Source organism: Hipposideros armiger, unplaced genomic scaffold (genome assembly GCF_001890085.2).
Source record: "Hipposideros armiger isolate ML-2016 unplaced genomic scaffold, ASM189008v1 scaffold_257, whole genome shotgun sequence".
Taxonomy (NCBI): Eukaryota; Metazoa; Chordata; class Mammalia; order Chiroptera; family Hipposideridae; genus Hipposideros; species Hipposideros armiger.
Genome location: NW_017731607.1, coordinates 1,403,089 through 1,423,182, shown reverse-complemented (window position 1 = coordinate 1,423,182; position 20,094 = coordinate 1,403,089). Strand labels below are relative to the sequence as shown.

At 40.1% G+C, this 20,094-nt stretch overlaps 1 protein-coding gene across 1 annotated transcript in view; it reads right to left on the bottom strand.

Moving 5' to 3' along the window:
• CAST (calpastatin) overlaps window positions 1–20,094 on the bottom strand; it is an 87,115-nt gene that overhangs the window by 24,136 nt on the left and 42,885 nt on the right. The window contains exons 4-6 of the mRNA XM_019656271.1: window positions 5,936–5,995; window positions 2,214–2,279; window positions 1,530–1,571 (exon numbers count right to left, since the gene is read on the bottom strand). Of these exons, the coding sequence (XP_019511816.1) occupies window positions 1,530–1,571; window positions 2,214–2,279; window positions 5,936–5,995 (168 nt within the window). The remainder of the gene's footprint in view (window positions 1–1,529; window positions 1,572–2,213; window positions 2,280–5,935; window positions 5,996–20,094) is intronic.

Below are 20,094 nucleotides of genomic sequence, written 5' to 3'. Positions count from 1 at the left end.
AAATTTATTACAGTGAAAGACATACTGCCATGAATCCCCCTCAAAATACTCCTCCTTATTTAGAACATACTTGTCCCATCGTTCTTGCCACTTTCGGAAGCAGCTCTGGAAGTCCTCTTTCGTGAGTGTCTTTAGTTGCACTGTCATGGCTGCCTTGATGTCCTGAATCGATTCAAAATGTTTACCTTTCATGGTCATTTTGACTTTGGGGAAGAGCCAAAAGTCGCACAGTGTCAGATCCAGTGAATAAGGCGAATGAGGACACACAGCAATATTTTTAGTTGACAGAAATTGCAGTATACCAGAAGCGATATGTGACACAGAGCCTTTCCCACTTTCCATTGTGATCACCAAATACAGTGAATGCTGCTGCCGAGTGCCATCCAACAGAAAGGCAGGGATCTTCAATACTGCAAGCAGTGCATTGAACCTTAGTAACAGTGTGTGACAAGTTTCAACTTGTTCTGTGCAGTCAGTTGGAATGTGAGCTATGGTTGAGAGAAGGTGTGTTTTAAAGTGTGCCGTAAATCCTCCATCGTGACAATTCTCCGTGTCACACTTCGCTTCTGGTATACTGCAATTTCTGCCAAATAAAAACATGACAGTGTGTCCTCATCCACCTTATTCACTGGATCTGGCACCATGGAACTTCTGGCTCTTCCCCAAAGTCAAAATGATTCAAGATATTGAGGCAGCTACAACAGCGCAACTAAGGACACTCATGAAAAAGGACTGCTTCAGAAAGTGGCAAGAATGATGGGGTAAATGTATTCGAAGCAAGGGGGAAGTATTTTGAGGGGGATTAATGGCAATGTGTCTTTTACTGCAATACATTTTTTAAATTTAAACATTCATCATATTGTTTGATCACACCTCGTATTTTCTTAAGCGTGCTTGAAAGAGAGAAAGAGCAGCACTCAAGAGAAATATTTTTCCTGCCTTGCATATACCCTGGGGTCTATCTCCATGTGGACACAGATTGGCTTTCAGTCTAGACAGCCTTGAGCCAGGCAAGCCAGAAACGCTGTTCCCAAGGGAAACTTAGAGCTGTCTCCTGAGTAACTAGTTGTACCAACCAAGGTAAGACTGTCAAGATTAAGGCAGCCAGCCTCTTTCAGTTATCTCATCTTTAAGTTATCTAGGTGCTGAGTTCAACAGAAGTTATTCTTGACATCTCATCATTAAAGTAATTGAATACTCATTACCTTTTGCCCTCTCTCCCCTTTGTTCCTGTTGCTTTTTAAAAAACAATTACTTCACCCATAAAAAAATATACATTTGAACAAAATTCCTTCTGAAATACAGATTTTATTTATAAAATATTATACATTGATTTTAACAATATATACATTTAATGTTATAATTACTTTATACATTCTATAAAATCATGTTCAAAAGAGTAATACAAAATTAATTAAATTAGTGGACAAACATCCTTTTACCATGCAGTACCACCAATGGAGGAAGTTGGTTATTCATTATTATTGCCAAGAATCCAAATAACTCACTAGTTGACTTAAATAACTTACTTTAGTTGACTGTGACTTCTTTTCAGGTTCTATTTTTGCAGCCTAAATTCAGAAAAAGAAAGCAGAAGGAAAGAAGGGAGGAAGGAAGGGAGAGAAGGAAAGAGGAAGGGAGGGAGGGAGGATGAACATCATTAACAAGGTTTATCATAAAGTTTCTTCAACTAAAGAAACTAAAAAGAGATGATTTTGATGTCTTTATAAGTGTAAACTATATGAGTTAAGATGATCATACTTTGCTTGGAATTGTAACTCTAGATAAACAATCACACTAATTAATAGTCCACTCTTACTATTTAGTTACCAATTTACATCTTACTTTTTCCTATGTTTATCAAAGATATGTGAAGATTTATTACGTGAACATTGTAGCTAATAAGCAAAATAAAATTTAAAAAAACCCTCATCCTTTAAGCCACATACATATTGATCTCTGTATGAGTGAACTACTTATCACGGGTTTCAGCTGACAGTGTGAAACAATGGGATGGTGACAGAACTGAGGGCACAGAAAGCTGTGGAATTTATGTTCAATGCCAGGATGTGAGCGATGGGTGACAGCCTACCAGAAAGTCTATGATGGGTCTGAGCATTACAGAGGATTGTGATCTGCAATTAGCACATGCTGAGAAGCTGAAGTGACCATCAGTAAAAAGAAATGTGCCCTCATACAAGGAAACACATCACCTGTGTTTTGTGTCTTTTCTTGTTAGGAGGATGCAGTCCTTCCATCTGTTCCCTGATTGGAATGACCTAATATAGGAGCACAGGCCCAAGTCTGATGTTATTTTATCTGACAGTCAAATAAGTACCATGTATAAACAGGGCTACTATGTTTATATCAAGACTCATTCTACTGATCTACTGCATCTACTCTGTGTTGATGTATAATACCCCAAGACATTGTAGGTGCTTACATTTTAAAGTCTCAAGAAAATATTTCAGTTTGGATTTTTTTTTTTTTTGGTGATAGAAAATTTGTTAAGATTTCCATTAATAAAATTAATTTCAGATCCCTTTCCTTCCCCTTCTCTGTGTAAAGGCTGCTTGAACAATATTTTTCCACCTATATTTCTAATGTTTGGTTATGCTTAAAGGAATAGTCATGGGTGTTGTCAAAAGTTTTCTGAAACTTTGGCAACTTAACCTTACAATTTTGTAAATAGTGCATGCATTTTTACTGCACAATAAAAATCTAGAGATCTAATCCAAAGTTCTAGGAATGCTTCTGAAGAACTGGTTATGGGATCTTTAGTGGAGTATTCTACAAAGTTTTAGCCAACCAAAGGTTACCTGTTTCAAAAAAGACAATTCCTTAAATACACACATGCATTCTTGGTATAGGTAACACAGGAAAACAGGGATAAAACTTGATTAAATGTATTATGAACTTTTCAAAATAAGAGGTTAAAAATTAGGCCTAATGCTTGCTGCCATTTCTTTCCCTTTTATCTGTTTGGTGGAATTCGCACAAACTTCTGTTTTTTATTCTATTATCTAAAGAGGCTAATGCCAGACATCCTCCTAATTTATCATGTCTTGTGTTTCTGTAGTGAAAATACATACCTTCCTCACATAATGGACCCTTGTTATGCCAACACACTTATGGTTTGGGGAAAGAAACAAAGTTCATCATCAAAGAAATGTTCTTAAAGAAATTTTAAATTTTGCATCCTTTCAAATTGGATCTTTGTTAATGAATTTCTATATGTGCTACTATGCCCTTCTGAGTTTGTGCAAATGTAATTTATTAAATGATTAACAAGGAAAATAAGCAAGCTGTTATTATAGTGGTTTTAATCTATTAATAGCATCTAATTTGGACTTTGGCAATGAAGATTTTGCATGGAAGAAATCTACAATACAATTAAGAATGTACACTCACAGATGCAAGCAGCTTATAATGAAACGTACATTTTAATCAGTAATCACTAATACATTTCCTAAATTTATTTTTGCTGGTGGTGCTGGTGCTGAACATAATAATGATGACAATAATACCTAATGCTTATTGATCACCTCAGTACCAGGGACTGTTCTAAACTTCACATGTACCAACTCAGTCTTCATAATAATCCTGTGAGACTGGTATCATCATCATCATTGCCATCACCCCCATTCCATGGATGAGAAATTGAGGCACACAGAAGTTAAACAACTCCCTGAAGACATCATGGTGGATCTGGGGCTGTTTGTTCTCGATCACGGCATTGTGTGTCCAATACCAGGCACCTGCTAGGCACCTACTTGCAGCAAGCACTCTCTGAGGCACTGTCCATACCCTTGTATGTGTGTTTGCTTACACAGTCTTGTGAGATAGGTACTATTATCATTCTCCTCCAAACTGTACAGATAAGGAAACCAAAGCAGAGGAGTTTTCCAACAATAGCTGGTTCCACAGCTGGTATGGAACTAGTATTCCCAGGAGGCCATCTCGCTCCAGTGTCCATGCTACACAGTCTCTCACGGATCTTATCCTAATGATTTGATAAGAAGTGATTCGACCTTCCATCTCACACATAGCAGTGTGACTCCCAATTGTAATGTGCAAGGGGCAGGAGAGAGAGAGAACTTAGATCTAGACATATTACCACCGTTCACAGCTAGACTGAATTTCATCTGAAAGGTGTAGAACATGACAAGGGTCTGGTATAGGTATTATCATGAATTTAACAGCTTTTCTCTAAAAGCTCAAAATATTTGGAGAAATATGCTTATCAAGTTCACAGAAATCTCTAAGAGGTTAGTGAAAATGTTATGAGCCAAACATCAGAAGCACATGAAGATAAGATGATTGAGAACAGTGTGACTAAAATCCATCAAGGAAAGAGAAATGAGGCCAAAAGTGGTCCTGAGTCAGCCTTTGGTGATTTTTCAGCGTGGGCATCTTATTTTTGTCTCCCCCTCCCTTCTCTCTTCTTCTACTTTCTTCTCTTCCCTTCCTCCAGTTCCGTAGGACTGCCAGGAATTCTCATGATTAATGCTTAGCAGTGGCCGAAGAGTTTACTGATATTTTCTCTAGAAAACTTGAAATAACCATTGGATTTTGAACTGAGAGTCAGGGGGGATGGATTAGAATCAGGCAATGGGTGAAATGCAAACCAAAATAATAAAAAGGAAAGCCTGTATTTTTGGCTCCTCTTTCTTTAGTTTTCATGGACTCTAAGGTCAATGAGAAATGCTTTTTTCTTTTTGGTAGATGTTTCTACTACAGTTGTAAGATTTTAAGATTGAGATCATATATATTTTTTAATTTTTAAGATTAAGCTTGGTATAAATAAGTAGTGACAGCTAATAGATTAATTATGGATCGGATAATAGATATTTTGAAAACAATTAAGAAAATGCTATAAATGTAAAATACAAGATAACAATTTTTAGATTAAAAATAAATATAAAAATTAAAATAAATGTTAGATGACATTTGTAAGAGCTTAGATTCAGACAGTATGTTCCTAGATATTTGCAGTGTCCTTTAAAAAGAGTTCAAGATGAGGCCATAGGATCCCCCAATAGCACTAAATTATGGCATAGGCTCCCACTCGGATAGCAAAGTAATAATGAACGACAGAAAAGTAAATGTGTGTCGGTGATTTTAAACAAGGGCAACTTAATAATAATGGAGCGCGGGTAGCTCTTAAAGGCACTAAAGAATATTGGCTCATAAAAATTAGTTGAGAGTATCTTGAAAGTGCTCCCTCTTTAATCCTCCAGTCCAGAATACTCCCAAGGAACAGAGCTTGAGACATGGTAACTAAGGGAGAGGGTTTAAGAGAGCGTCAGTCAACTCCAAACCTATGCTTACTCTATGTGACAATCCCACCAGAGAACATTATTTTTTCTATTGAAATTTCAAGAAATAATAGAATAAATCTCAAATAGAGGTCAACAAAGGTTCATTATTAAGACGGTGCCCCACATGACTCAAATTTCAGAAAGAAACTTCAGAAAGCATATGAAATAACCAGTGTCTGCTTCACTTCTTTCTATGTTCACTTAGTATAACTTTTCTCATTCTTATATTTAGTTTTAGGTGACTAGAACAATAAAACAATTTTAGTAAGAAGTTAAGAACTTATACTCTTATTTACATCCAGATAAATGCACTTAGATTATCTTTCAAATAAAAAATTCAGTTAAGCCTAGGACCAAAAAAACTCTGGGTGGCTATACTTTACTAGATATTCTAAAATGATATAGAAATGTACAGATGCTGTTTGAGGTAAATATTGAAAGGGAAACTGAGTTTCCAAAGACGCCCCACAAATTAGGAAGAAATGTTTACTTCTATAACCTAAGCTTTCTAGGACATACAACTCATCTGTCAACTGTTAGTCTACATTTGTTTTGCTTCACATTAATCAATTTAAAGGCATTCATGCAAGTTGACCCAGGAAGCCTCTTCATACCTTGGTTTCTGTGGGATTCATACTGGAAGGCTTGCTGGGTGGAGCAGAGGAAGTAGACACCTAAGAAAGAAAGAAACAGAAAGTTTGATTATAGTTAATCTACAACCTACTTTATCCTTCAGCTCCTCTTAACCATACTTGCTCTTACCTCTTTACCTTGGTTTCACCTTGTCTAGGGAGCCACTTCCATACAAGTCCAGTAAGAGGTTTTTGCCTAGGGGGTAAAAACCTTTGCAACCAGATCAAAGGGTTGTGCTACTTAATTAAATAATCTTGGGCAAGTTATTTAAATTTTCTGATCTTTAGTTTCCCCTGTCTCAATTTTTCTTTAGTAGATAACAACTACCTTGTAAGTTTATTACTGCCTGGTATATAAGTGCTCAGTAAACATTATTGTAATTATTGTTTGTGTTATTTTTGGAAAGAACTCTGAAACTTGACAGAATTTTGTGCAAATGCCAGCTCCGCCAATTACTAGCTCTGTGACTTTGAGTCTCAGTTTCTCAAGAACATAAAATGGGGCCTATAACATCTATTTTGTGGGGTTATATTTAAAATAAAGTGTGTAGAATGTCTGGAACAGTGTAGATGCTCATTAAATTACAGTGCCTCATCCCTATGATGTTTTTAGAAGGAATGGGACATAGCTCTCGGAAATAGTCTGTGGTCGATTAGAATTGTCCATTCAGTGTCATGTAAGGAAAAGAGGCATGGGAGATGGGTTGCATACCTGTCTCATCTAGGCTCCTCCCTGGAGGGCAAGGGGGATGAATGGTAACTGAAGTGTTCAAGAAACACCTTTCCCAGGGATACAAGAGGGTCGTGGAACCCGTCCCTGAAATCTTATCACCCAAGCAGTGGGATGTGCATGTGATACTTGCAGGGACTGAGTACTGCTCTAGCACTTAACTTCTATTACACTGGTTAATATTAAACAGACAATTACTATCTTTGTGAATTCCAAGCCAGGCTCATTAAACCTCCTTAACATTTGAGTCCCTTAGGTTTTAGAGCCCGGGGATTCCATCTGGCACAAGCTGCCTTCTTAAGTATCCGGCTGTCAGGAAACAGCTGCTGTCCTGCCAACAATACCCAGAATCCAGTCTCTGATGCCCGGCCCGGAGCCGTGTCAGAGGCAGGGCAGGATGAGCCCATCCATTCCCGCTGGACCCTGCTTCCCAGAGCCACACATACTACCACTCCAGGTGATTGTATGAACCCACTATACTTCATGGCCTGTGAACAAAATTGCCTTCCCCACAGACCTCACGTAATGGAGAGCATGGTAGTGCTTATAGTTAAATGACCACAATTTATAGATAAAAGCCCAAAGCTTTAGTAGACTGGTTTTTCAACATAATCATATGAACTTAACAATTCCTGAGCACCCCTAGGCACCAACTGAGCATGCCCCCACTCCAACACACACACACACACACACACACACACACACACACACACACACACACACACCCCTGGTCCTGTAGCAGGGCATGAAGTGGTCTATCTCTCTCACATTCTCTTTGGGATAAAGAACTGGAAGATGTACCAAGGTAGGTTCCCCCTCCTCCACCCCATCAAATCCATGGACAAATATAAATGTACATTTTTTTTCTGGAGAATTTTTTTTAATTTGTGGGGGTTAATGTACTCATATGCATATAATTCACAATTAGAATTGATTGTACAAATTTCCATTCAAACTCAAGAAGTTCCGGTTTGCTAGATCCCACTCCTTCAATGGTTTCGCTCAACCATATAAAACCACCAAAGACCAAACAACTCACATGAAAGTGCTTTTTAAGCTGCAAATCTTCAAATGAACATTAATTTATTTTCTAAACATCCAAATTTACTAAAACATTCCCCGAATCCCATAGCCTTGGGGTTTCCAACCTGCCTTACTATTTCATTAAGCAATAGCTGGATATGATCCTCTGTTCAAAGGCCCCCCGAGAACAGTAAAATCTACATGGAATAGCTATTAATAAGCATGGAGCAGGTCATCATGGGAATTTAGCTGAAGGCCTTGGCCCTATCTGCTCTCAGCATAGATTCCTCCATGGAAGACAGAACTGTTTCACCTCAGTCCAGATTCCACCATCACTAAGGTACTAACATTTTGAAACTGAAATAGGAAAGCTATTCATGGGGTCTGGAAATCAGGGAAGCAATCCCACCCCACTGTGAACCCATTCAACTCCAGCCAATCATAGTTCGTTCAATTTTTCTATTTGTAAAGACAAGGAACTTTTAATATTTGTTCTCTCTAGTGAGGGACTGAATATACTTTCATTTTAAATCTTTTGTATTTTTGAATTTCTAATTATGGATATAAATAACATAATTACAAATTTTTGAAGAGTTAATTCAAATTTACTGTATTTCCCCATGTATCAGAAAAATTTAGGGTCTAAAAACTGGGTGCATTTTATACAGTGGTTGTAGACTTTTTACTTGTATTTCCCACAAGTGATGAGGAGTTGTATGAATTTTATGATGGATAAAACTTGAGTTCAATAACTTTATGTAATACATTTTTTTTTTCAAATTTCGGGCCCCAAAATTAAGGTGCGTCTTATACATGGGGAAATACGGTAGTTTGTGCCAGAGACTAAGTCAGGTGATGGTGAAGCAGGGCCAGTTGCAACATCTCGGCCCTACCTTTCCTTGACCTACCTATAGCTTAACAATAGATCATTCCCCTGGGGCTGGAGCTTGGAATGTCCCATCCTTCCCAGTTCCCTGTTTTAGAAAATTACCCTGAAAATTATGATTAACACCCCTAGTCATATTGATCACAATCTCAATGGTCTACCAGGCTACTCCCATCATTGTTCCTGGGTTGCTGACTCCACCAGAGAACCCAAGTGCCAGAGGGCAGGCTCCATGCACGCCCCCGGAACCCTCACATAGCCTCTGGAGGAGCACCCAGTTTTCCCCTTAAATATCCTAATGGCAGTCTGAGAATGTTAGGCAGTTTTTGGAGGTGTTAACCTGCTGCCTTCTCAGTGCTCTGGCAATAAATCTTATGCTATAGCCCAACTCCTGTGTCAGCCTATTGGCCGAGTGGTGCAGGCAGGATGGGCCTGAGACTCAGGTGTCCTCAGGTTCCAATGGGAACACCAGTGAAACCAACAGACAGTTCCCTATGTGTGTGAAAGTTATAGCTTCATTGGAGATAACATGAATAGAATAATCATTTCGGGCCGGCCGAGCGGTGCATTGGTTAGGAACTGGCTTGGGATGCCAGAGGGCCCGGTTCGGATCCCACATATGAGGGCCAGTAACAATGCCCTCTACAGCTAAGATGCTGAACAACAGCTCAACCTGGAGCTGGGCTGCCATGGGTCGCCGGTGACAGCATAGGCTGCAGCCCCTGCTGCAGTGGGCTGCCATAAGCTACCGTGTGTGGCTGGCAGCCGCAATGAGTGGCCGTCCAGAGGCCAGTGACTGATCTGCCTCGCCCAGGAAGAGTGCAATGATGGTGCCAGCTTGGGCCAGTGAAGCAACATCCTCCACAACTAGACTGAAGAACAAACAACAGCAACTTGTCTGTTCCCCTTCCCCCAATTTCCCAGTGCTGTTCCCCTCCCCTAATTCCCCAATAAAATCTTAAAAAAAAAAAAAAAAGAATAATCATTTCTATGATTACTGTGATAAACGCTATAAATGGTTCCACAATAACATAGACTAGGCAACCAGAGTTAGCTCAGGAGACAGTCAGGACAGGTGATGCTGAGGAAGTGAAGTTAATTGGCGAATGAGCATCATCCAGGCAAACCGTCAGGGAGGACTCTCAGCTGTGTGTGCTGAGGCTGAGACCTAGGCTGCCTGATTTCTACACCAGTGGCTGTGCTGCAGGACCTACCACTTAGCCGGTCCTGTTAAAATCAAGAAGTAGCCAATTTTAAAACACAACTATCAGTACTCATACGTACAAAAAAATCTCTATTAGAATTAGTGCTGTAAATCAGGCTGAGTGGCAGCTATAACAATACTTTCCCTTCCAAATGACCCATGAAAGTCTCTTAACATCAGAGTATTATTAGTCATTTCTAAACTTGAATTAAGGCATAAATCAGAGTAACAAAATAGAGGAAAAATACCTCTTATAATCATTCTCCACCTACCCATTCAACAATTGCTACTTAAAATGCAGTGAGCCAAAGGCTAAGGATACACGATGAGTAAGACACCATCACAGCCTTGAAAGAGTTCATAGTCCACAGAGATAAACAGACGTCAAGCAGGTTTATGGTACAAAGGTGTTCTAACAGAGGTAAGAGGAGAATCCTAGGTGACAAAACAAATGTTTGAGTTCTAAATTTCAGATCCACCTCAAATAATCTTGTTGTATTGTCAAACTGCATTAAAAATAAACCAATATTGATAAAAGACAGTAATTGCAGCCTAGAAAAAAATATTTCAATCCTGTGCTTACCCAATATATCATCTTATTTTGTGGCATTATTCAACAAAATCTCTTTAAATGTGTTTACTTACTACAGTAATTATTTTGGAAGTTTACTGCAGTAAACAGCGATATGAGGGAAAGATGATATGCGTTTAAGACCCTTGGAAAATGGAAACTGCTTTCCTTTTTTACATATATTTTGCAAAGGTCTCCCAGGCTACACAGCCTTCTAGCTCTCTTACCCGTTCTGGCCTGATTAATCTTCCCACATGTCACTCTCATGCACACGTCTCCCTCTAAAGTAGAACCAACCATGATGACGCCTGTTGCCCACCATATCGCACGAACGTTTTTTCTCTTGCCTTTAAAGACCCCCAGGCTCCAATCCCACCCACCTCGCAATTCAGAACAGCTGCTCCGGGCAGCCAGCCTGTTCCTGTCTCGGCGCTCACCTCACTTCTCTCTCCCGTGATATTGTTTTCACACAAGTGCTCCTGGTTGGGATGCTTCTCTTCCCCAATATCCAATTCCCACACGCCCTTCCTTTCAGGTGTATCTTACTGGCTCCCAGCCCTGGCATTATAACTTCTGAACTACTGCATTTGATCCTTAGTGGGCGGATACCCTCCTCCAATTCCCCAATCACTCACTCATAGCACCAAATACAGGTAGGTAATCACACAGTTGTGTCATGAATCGTCTCTGCCACTGGATGGGGTCCCTTTAAAAGAGCTGTCTGTTGGGTACACAAACCTGCTAATCTCCCCTCTTACTCACAGCAGGTTTTCTTGTTTATACGGTGTCTAGTGAGGCTGCACAAGAAGAGATAGGACCATCCTCATCCATCCTGCGATGCTGGATGTGAATGGAAAGAGTTGTGCCCTCACCACAGGTCCTGGTGAATGACCAAGTTGGGAGACTTAAAGGCTCCCTTAGCAGGGGTGGGGTCTACAGGGCTGACGCATCCATTCCGCTCCCATTAAATCTGGCTGACGAAAGCGGCATTCCCTCAGCTCCTTACTTCTCTGTCTTCTGCGTAATAGAGTCCTCTCACTTGCTTGAGCTCCCAAAAGACTTCTAGCTTCTTTCTGGGCACTTGCGACTGGGTCACGGCAATCCACGCTCCCGCCCCTCTTCCGTCGTCACACAGCCTCACCTTAATGTCTGGGCCAGTCACTGGCTGCCATGGTTCAGACTGTGCACAGAGAGCGGGCCAGCTGATGAGATGAGTCAGAACTGTTTCACTTCCGTCCAGACCTTGTATGCTTTCCCCTCTCCTCACCGGCAGCATTCCTAGGTCCTCCCACCTGCCACACTATATAATCACCCTTCACACACCCCACCTGGCTTGTGTTTGTTGCGGGTTACTAGGGATGCCAGCTGCATGTCTGCACTCTCCTTTTCCACCTGAGACTCTATCAGCAGTTTCATTCTGAATCACACACCGTCCTCTCCCCCATGGCTGCTGTGACACTAGGAGCTGCAGTCTCTCTCCCTAGCCCTATGACCTGCTTCCTTCTGGAAGCCTCTTCCACTTGCTCCATGCTTCTCTGTGTTAATATTCAGTTACAAACCCTCTCCTTCTCTTATACCATTGCTACCTCAGCGCGCTGATTTCTCCCCATGACTCTATCATGTATAATGTGAACAATTCTCTATACCTTATCAGTGGCCCTGCTTTATCACCAGACCACATTATTTTACCTTAAAGTGAGGAAGCCAAGGCAGACAGGTGCAGGCTCAAACCCCTGCCCCAGTACTTGTGAATTCACATTCATCAACCTCCTGGAGCCTTCACTCCCTTATCTATAAAATGGGCGTAAATGCACCTGACTCTGGAGTTGCTGTGTGGGCCACATGACGAAATGTAGGCAATTCACCTGGCCCTGAACCACCTGCGGTCAGGCGCAGTGCTGGTTCCCATCCTCATCACCAACCCATCCTTTCATTTCTTTTGCCACCCACACTCCTGGTCTCGTCACGTATCTCCCACACCTGTATTACATCAAGGCCCCTGTAATAGTTTCCATGTCTGGTTCTCTCCCACCCTCATCCACACCCCCATCTCTAACACCCAATCTTTTCTGTCTGTGGCTGCCTGACTAATTTATCTGCAATCAATGTGTATCATGTTCCCACTCTGATGGTTTCCCACTGTGTCCTAGATAAGGCCCAATGCCTTCTGCCTGAAATTTAGACTCTCCCTTATTTGACTTAATCTACTTTTTCCACTACCTCTCATGCAATGGCTCATACCAAGCATCCCTTCCAACCAGGATGGTGTCCTTTCTGTCTCATGGGCACCTCGGCAGGCAGCATGACTCACTGTGAGAGGGGACTCTGGACTCAAGGCTGTTTGGTGGAATTCCAGCTGACACTGAATTCATGGGCAACCTCGAGTGATTTACTTAACCTCTTTGTGCCTCAGTGTCCTCATCTGTAAAACGGGAATAGTAACAATTCTTACCTCATAGGGTTGTTTTAGGAATAAGTTAATTTACATGAACCAATTACAACAGTACTTGGCAAGTGATGCATGCTAGGCAAGTGCTAGTGTTATCACCACCGTCACCATCAAGCCCCCTTCCGCCTCTGAGCCTTTCATCATTCCCACTGCCTACAAAGTCTTTTCCTAGCTCAGTTCCCACGTATCCCTCCCCGTAAAGATTTAGCTCAAGATACAATACCTGTATCTGCTTTAGCTCATATCTGCTTCTCAACTCTTATATACATTTGAACTTCTCACTTGAACACTTAAATCATCTATGCTGTGTTGGAGGCTTACTAAGCTCGTTCCTAGCTTGTCTTATCAAAGAAGCTATAAATTGATCAAGAGGCAGCGGCCATTTCTGGGCCTCACAGTGTCTACCACAGTGCTGAGTGTATTGGAGCAGAGAGAAGCTCAAAAATCACTGTTGATTCAAATCTTTGTTTCCATTTTCTAACCATCCATTAAAAAATTCATTTAAACAAAGAATGAAGCATAACTTTACTACCTCATTTTTTAAAGCTTAGACTCAAGAATACAATTAATAAATAAGAAGACTTAAATTTCAGTCTGATGGCTTCTTAGTGGCCATGAGTCCACAGGCAAGTGGATTACACCTGCTAAGCAATGATGCCCACAAAGGAAATAGCATGCACCCCACAGGGTTATTATGAGAGTCAAATTAGATACCAAATATTACGGCAATACAAGTAAAAGACCAAATAAATATTAAACATTTTCTAATTAAGAAAACCTGACAAATCAATAACTGATTTTTAACTTTTAAAACTAGCTCTGCTAGATGCACAAGAGAAAAACAATTTGTTTCCAAACCATAATACGATTCTTATTTAATAACATATCTCAAATAATGAAAGAAAGGAAATGACAGATTTATTTATTTTTTTAAAGTTCTTTCCTCACAGGATCTACAGGTTAGACTTGAACTCCCAGGAGGGCAGGAGCCATGCCTGTCTCTGTTGCTGCACATCCCCACGACCTGGCACACAGTAGTTCCTCAACAAGTGCTTGCTGAATAAATGTATGAATTTGTACATGAATAAACATGAAAGTATTCTCGGATGGCTCAAAAGCAACATTATGAGTTTTACTCAATCATCAGAAATTTTTTGTTCAAAGCACACACATCAGGAAACTGGTTAGGAAAACGTAGTTTAAACATCTAGTCATTTACATCCTCATTGTCATCAGCCTGAGACGTGCACAACTTAAAAAAAAGTACATATACACAAAAATCCCAGAGCTGCTTCCTGTAAGACACCTGGAATAAACAATAGGGCTGATGAGTGGCTTTCTAAGGAAAGTACTGACACTCTGCACAAGCACCATTTATAGACCCAGGGAGTACAGGTTCACATTTTCCTTTCTGTAATGATAGGTTATCCACTTCAGGAAATGAATATTCAGATGTTTAGGTTTGTTTATTGTTTGCTATGCTGACACACCACAACGTGCGTTCTTGCAATGCCTTCAATTATTAACATGGCATAATAATGATGCTTTTAGAGACCTGCAATACAGTCACCTAACAACATACAGTATTTGTCATTAAGAAAAACATGATTCATCTAAAAATGAAGTCAACACCTCTCTGTCAGGCAGAACGTGACTCTGTGCCAGCAGATCTACCTAGGGCACAAACTGTACCTCAGCATGTATGCTAATATGAGATAAGGTCGATTATGACAGGATCTTAAGTACAATACGATGTTATAAGACACCAGAAGTGGGAGAGTCTTTCTGAGATGCAAGTTTGGAAGGCGGTTAGGAATGACTTCACAGAGGGGATGGAAATTATTTATTTAGTATTTATCATGGTGTGATCAACAGAGAGGTGGGGTGGGGACTGTAGAATCTTCTACGTGCCAGGAACTGTGACAGATGCCTTACATATCTGATTCCCATATATCTTTATAAAATCCTAGGAGGTAACCATTATTATCTGCCTTTTATAAATGAGAAAACTGAGGCTCAGAGAAGCTAGGTAACCTGTCTGCGATCTCACAGTTAAGAAGCGGTGGGAGTTTGCATTTGAACAGACATGAAATGATGCCCATGTACTTTGGGCTATAACAAGTCGACTCCCCTACTTTCAGAAATTAAAACAAAATATTTGGACTTTCATAGTAAATAGAGATGGAGGTTAAGATAGGGTAGTCATTCCAGGTGAGCTAGACTTAGAGGCAGGAAAGTAACAGAGATACTCAGTCCAGAGTGCAGCAGGCTGGATGAAGGCGAGCACTTGCAAAACGAGGCGATGTGAACATTATCCGGGGGAAACAAGATGATTGATTCTATCCCAACTGAGTATGTTGTGCATTCATGATACAGCGTTAAAAGGGACACACAGACTTAAGATAAAAATAGAACACTTAAGCTCTACTTGCTCTGGGAAGTAGCAGCAGCAGCACATGAAGCTTTGGCCTCTGATGCAACATGTGGGCCGACTTCAAAATAAACATCCAAATGTTGCCTGGCAACTGGGACACTAGCCACAGCTGAAGTGTGATCTGAATCCAATCCAGAGAGGCTGCTGAACGTTTGGCCACACCCTGTGACTGTCTGATTATGAGCTCTGACACTGGACCATCCCAAGTGTTAAGAAAAACATCCACAAAAGGCATGAAGTTGAACTTCTGGTACTGTAAGGTAACTGCTTAATTTCCATGGCTTTGCAAAATCCAGTACTCCAGTATTGTAGTTGTTGGGGTTCCCCCCCCCCCCCCCCCGCCCCCGCCAGAATTATAATTATTTTGTGGGCAAGGAAAAGAGGAAGCCACACAGCCTGGATTAGTCATCAAAGAGTAGAAAAGCAGCTTTTTTTTCTGAAGTTATGTTCCTGCTTCTAGAGATCCTGGTTGCTTTTCAGAGGCATGAAATAATTCCAACTATGTCTGACACAGTAGATAAAGCAAAGAAGAGAAGCTAGGCCTGGAAAAGACAGCCTATTTTCCTCTTCCAGTTCCTCCCCTAGAAAAGGTTTGACTGCCTAGGTTTACTTAAGCCCACTGTGAGTCAAGCAATTTCAGCATAATAGAAGCTAAACAATGAACAATGAAGATGGCCCCTGATAAGGTACGTGACCTTGAGTCTTAACCTCTTTGGAACAGTTTCCTCATCTATAAATCGTCAGGCTGGAGAATTCTGGAGTGTTTTTTTTTTTTATTGGGGAACAGGGTGTTCCTTCCCGACCCATCAGCTCCAAGTCAAGTTGTTGTTTTCAATCTCGTTGTGGAGGGCACAGTTCGCTGGCCCATGTGGGAATTGAACTGGCAATCCTAGTGCTGTAAGCACTGCTCTCTAACCAACTGAGACAACCAGGCACCCGAGAATTCTGGAGTTCTGCAAACTCTAATAGTATATGCTGCAATTATGTGAAGCTTATTAAATAATGTACCTAATGATACAGGTTAAAATGGGAAACACAGGAGTTTAGCCTCTGGAGTCCCACAGACCTGGGGTTTAATTCTAACAGTGTCAGTCACTTCAGGCAAGCTGCTTAACTTTTCCAAATTGGACTATTTTAATTTGTTGAATGGGTATCAAAGTGATTATACCCATAAGATAGTAGTGAGGATTAAATGAGGTCATGTTTATATAACGTGTTTGGCTCAGTGTGTGGCACCAGGTAAGTGATTAACAGCAGTGATTTTTATTATTTTATGAGTAGTACCAGCCTCAAAATTTTCCTCCATCTCTGAAAGGAATAGCAGTTCTGTGGTGACTACGGCTTCGAGAAGTTACACACTAATGTCATCTTTCTTAAGGTAAAAAGAACAACATCATTTTACTTTATGGCATTTTCTTTGGACTCAAAGGCATGGCTTGTTTAGGTGTAGGTTCCAGTTGATATAGAAACAGGAATCCTGGTAGCAGCACAGTTTTGAACAAATCCTAAAAGATTCTGAACTCATCTAAAGCATATATGGTTACTGATAGGATTACTGCATAAGGATAAAAAATTCTGAGCTCTGCTGAACAATCACCTCAGAGCCTTTCAGCTTAGCTTCCGTAAGTGCAAATTCAGTTCTTAGGTGCAGACCTAACAGAGAGTGAGAGAACATGAGAACCCCTATGGTCCTTGTATTATAAAACCAATTGCCAGCCCAATAATCTCTACAGGGGTGATAGACTCGAAATGTTTCTAACAGAAAATGAGTGTGAATTTATAAGGAAATACTGAGAGCCAATCATATGACAGCTAAAATATGGGCCCGTCAAGTGCCCATTCTTGCAGCCAGCTTCTCAGTGAAGCATGTTCTTCATACGAAGGCTTACATGACAGGAATTGTAATAAGGCTTCCTTGTCTAAGCTGGTCTTTAAATAATCAAAATGGAAATGTGGACTGAAATGAAATCTCATTCCGGAAACCATGTAAGAATAAGAAATTCACAAATGTATACTAACAGCAATTTTAGTCTTTGCAGGTGTTAAAGAGGTAGTGTTCTATAGTAATTAGGAGGACGGCTATGGAGCCAGACTGCTTGAGTTTGAATTCAGCTCTGCTACCAGTTGTGGGACTATGAGCAAATTCCTTAACTGCTCTGTGCCTCAGTTTCCTCATCTGTAAAATCGGAATAATAATAGCATCTTCCACTGCATTTCATCCCACTTTCCCCTAGGATAACAACCCAGTGGACTAGAAGAACTGATTTTAAAGTAGGCTTCACTCGAAACTGATGTAAAAATATGAACACTGCTGTTTATCCTTCAATCAAAGCAAAAGTTCTGTATTCCTACACAATACCACGTTTTGGGGTATGTACTATTTAGTCCTGCTATTTGCAAATTTCATCCCATTCAAAGACAGCTAATTTATCCCTTCTCTACTGCCTATTAAAATGTCTAAAGAAATTCTGTCAACAAAACTATTATCTGCTCATTCCAATCAGGGTGCAGTATTCTCTTTCACACAAGCAGGAAACCTCATCCATCGGAGAGAATTCCAACAATAAGAAGATATCGAGTAGAACAATAGAGCGCACAATATTGATTTCCAGTGCTTTTTTGAATTTAGATACAAATTCCTTTCTCAGTTATTTAAACTGCCTAGATATAAACTACTGAGTGGAGGGTTTTATAAGACCAGTCTACTGAAAAGAGCTTTAGAATCAAATAGAATCTTGCCATATGACCTGGGGTAATTATGTAATCTCACTGGGCCTTGGTCCTCTCATTTATAATACCCACTGACCTAGTCGCAAAATACGCAACTCTTAAAAGGATTAAATGAAATCCTATGTAATTCACTTAGCACGGTAGTTGTTCAATAAATTAAGAAATGGTTGGTTTCTTTTTCTTCTTTGCATATATGTTCACATATCTAGGTCTTGGAGAGCTTCTCCAAACTACACACCTGCTGCTGGACCTAACCCCTCTCCCAAAGCATCCCAGAATTATTTTCAGATTTTCAGAACTAGCTAGAATGTCCTTTGTTATGTGAAGTTTTATTTGTTTCCTACTGGTTGACTTTCCATTTTGAACAGTAAACAAATCTTCAGTTCACTGGTAGGAGAATGTGGAGCAGTGATACATACACAGAGAAGATGTAGTTCACCACATCAGCTGGAAATTAACTGATGAATTTTGCCAAGATTTTGATTGCAAATATGTAGATCAGTGTTTATCAGATTCAATCTTTGTGAAGAGGTATAAGAATATGATTGTCAGAGGACTGGAGAAGAAAACAGTTCTAATAGGAGTACGCTGGGCTACCACAAAAAAACACTGAGAATAATTCAGCATCATTAATTCAATAATTAAAAGATTCTTAAAACCAAGGGACGCCTCAAACTCAATAGCCAAAAGAGGTTAACCTTTCCTTTTTTGGTCTCTGACTATCCAGCAAGGGCATACATTGTTTCTTAATGATATGCCTAAAATTCCAAACAATAATTAATTAATTGATTGACTTAAAAGTCAAGGTTAGGGTAAGCTATCACAATGAAGATAGTTTAGTTCTATAACATTGCTGGGGAAAAATGATCTTTAATTCTAATCATTGAAACTGTATGCAAAACATGCAGAAATTCATAATTATTTAAACATTTTGTGCTAAAAATGTACATAATGATTTCACAATCGATATATGTCATGCTATGGGGCAATGTGATTGGCTAAGCACTAACATCTTAGCTTGATGGTTCCTGGCCCAGGAACAGTCATTCACAGGCAGTATATGTGTTTGGCGGGGGTGGGGGGGTGGGGGGCATACATGATGGACACTTAGAAACTAACAAAGGGGAAAGGGCAGGCGGAAGAGGAAGTATTGTATCCTAAGAAGCTATAAGCCCCTCAAATGATTCTGAAACTCCCTGACATTAAGAACCACTCCTTTAGGTAATTTAAAACAAGATGGCTTTATAGTGGGTCCATGAAATGACCACTGTTTTCTACCATCTATTGTTATCGACTGGTACTTTCCTCCTGGTGACAAACTCAGTCTCTTCATACTTCTAATTGGTCAAAAGAAAGGAAACAGACCACATAAGATATTAGAATAAATTCACAAAATTACTTTTCAAAAGTACTTTCCAGCTAGTTTTTCCAGCCAGTGCTAATATTGCCAGCTCAGATTACTGCAGAGTCTAGGTGTTCCCTAAAAAGACAGTCCTAGAGGACCTCAAGAATATTTGTTCTCTCCAGTTTTATGGCCCTAAAACCCAGGGATACTTGCAATTATGCCTATAGCTCACACCCTTTCTTACACTATAAGGAAATAGTATGCTGTATAGACATCACCAATCTCAATACTGGTATCAATTTATAGGCAGATATTCTGGACCATTAAAGAAACTCTTAATGTTACACACATCCACTATTCAGCTCAATTACAAGGATTTTTTAAAAAAACAGGATGCAATTTTCAAATGCTATGTGAATTAAATTTTTAGAAACTAATATTTGTCTATCTCTGTAGACAACTCAAATGAAAATATATGCTGGGTGATGTGAAGAAGTATATCAGGCCAGTAGGACAAGGGAGGAGTGGGCTTTGCAACAACGTAGAGCTTGCATTCCTCACCTAAAGGCTCTCAAATATTTAATACATTGTGCAGACCTAACAAAATAAGTCTGAACGCTGATGGACAAACCTTCTTCTGTTCCAGACATACAGAAATACTGGAAAAAATTTAACAAAAAATTAAATAAAAAAAGAGACAAATCAAGAAATGGTAAATAGGAGAGGGAAGTTAAGAATAGCAGAAGACTGGGGCTGGCCGAGTGGCGCG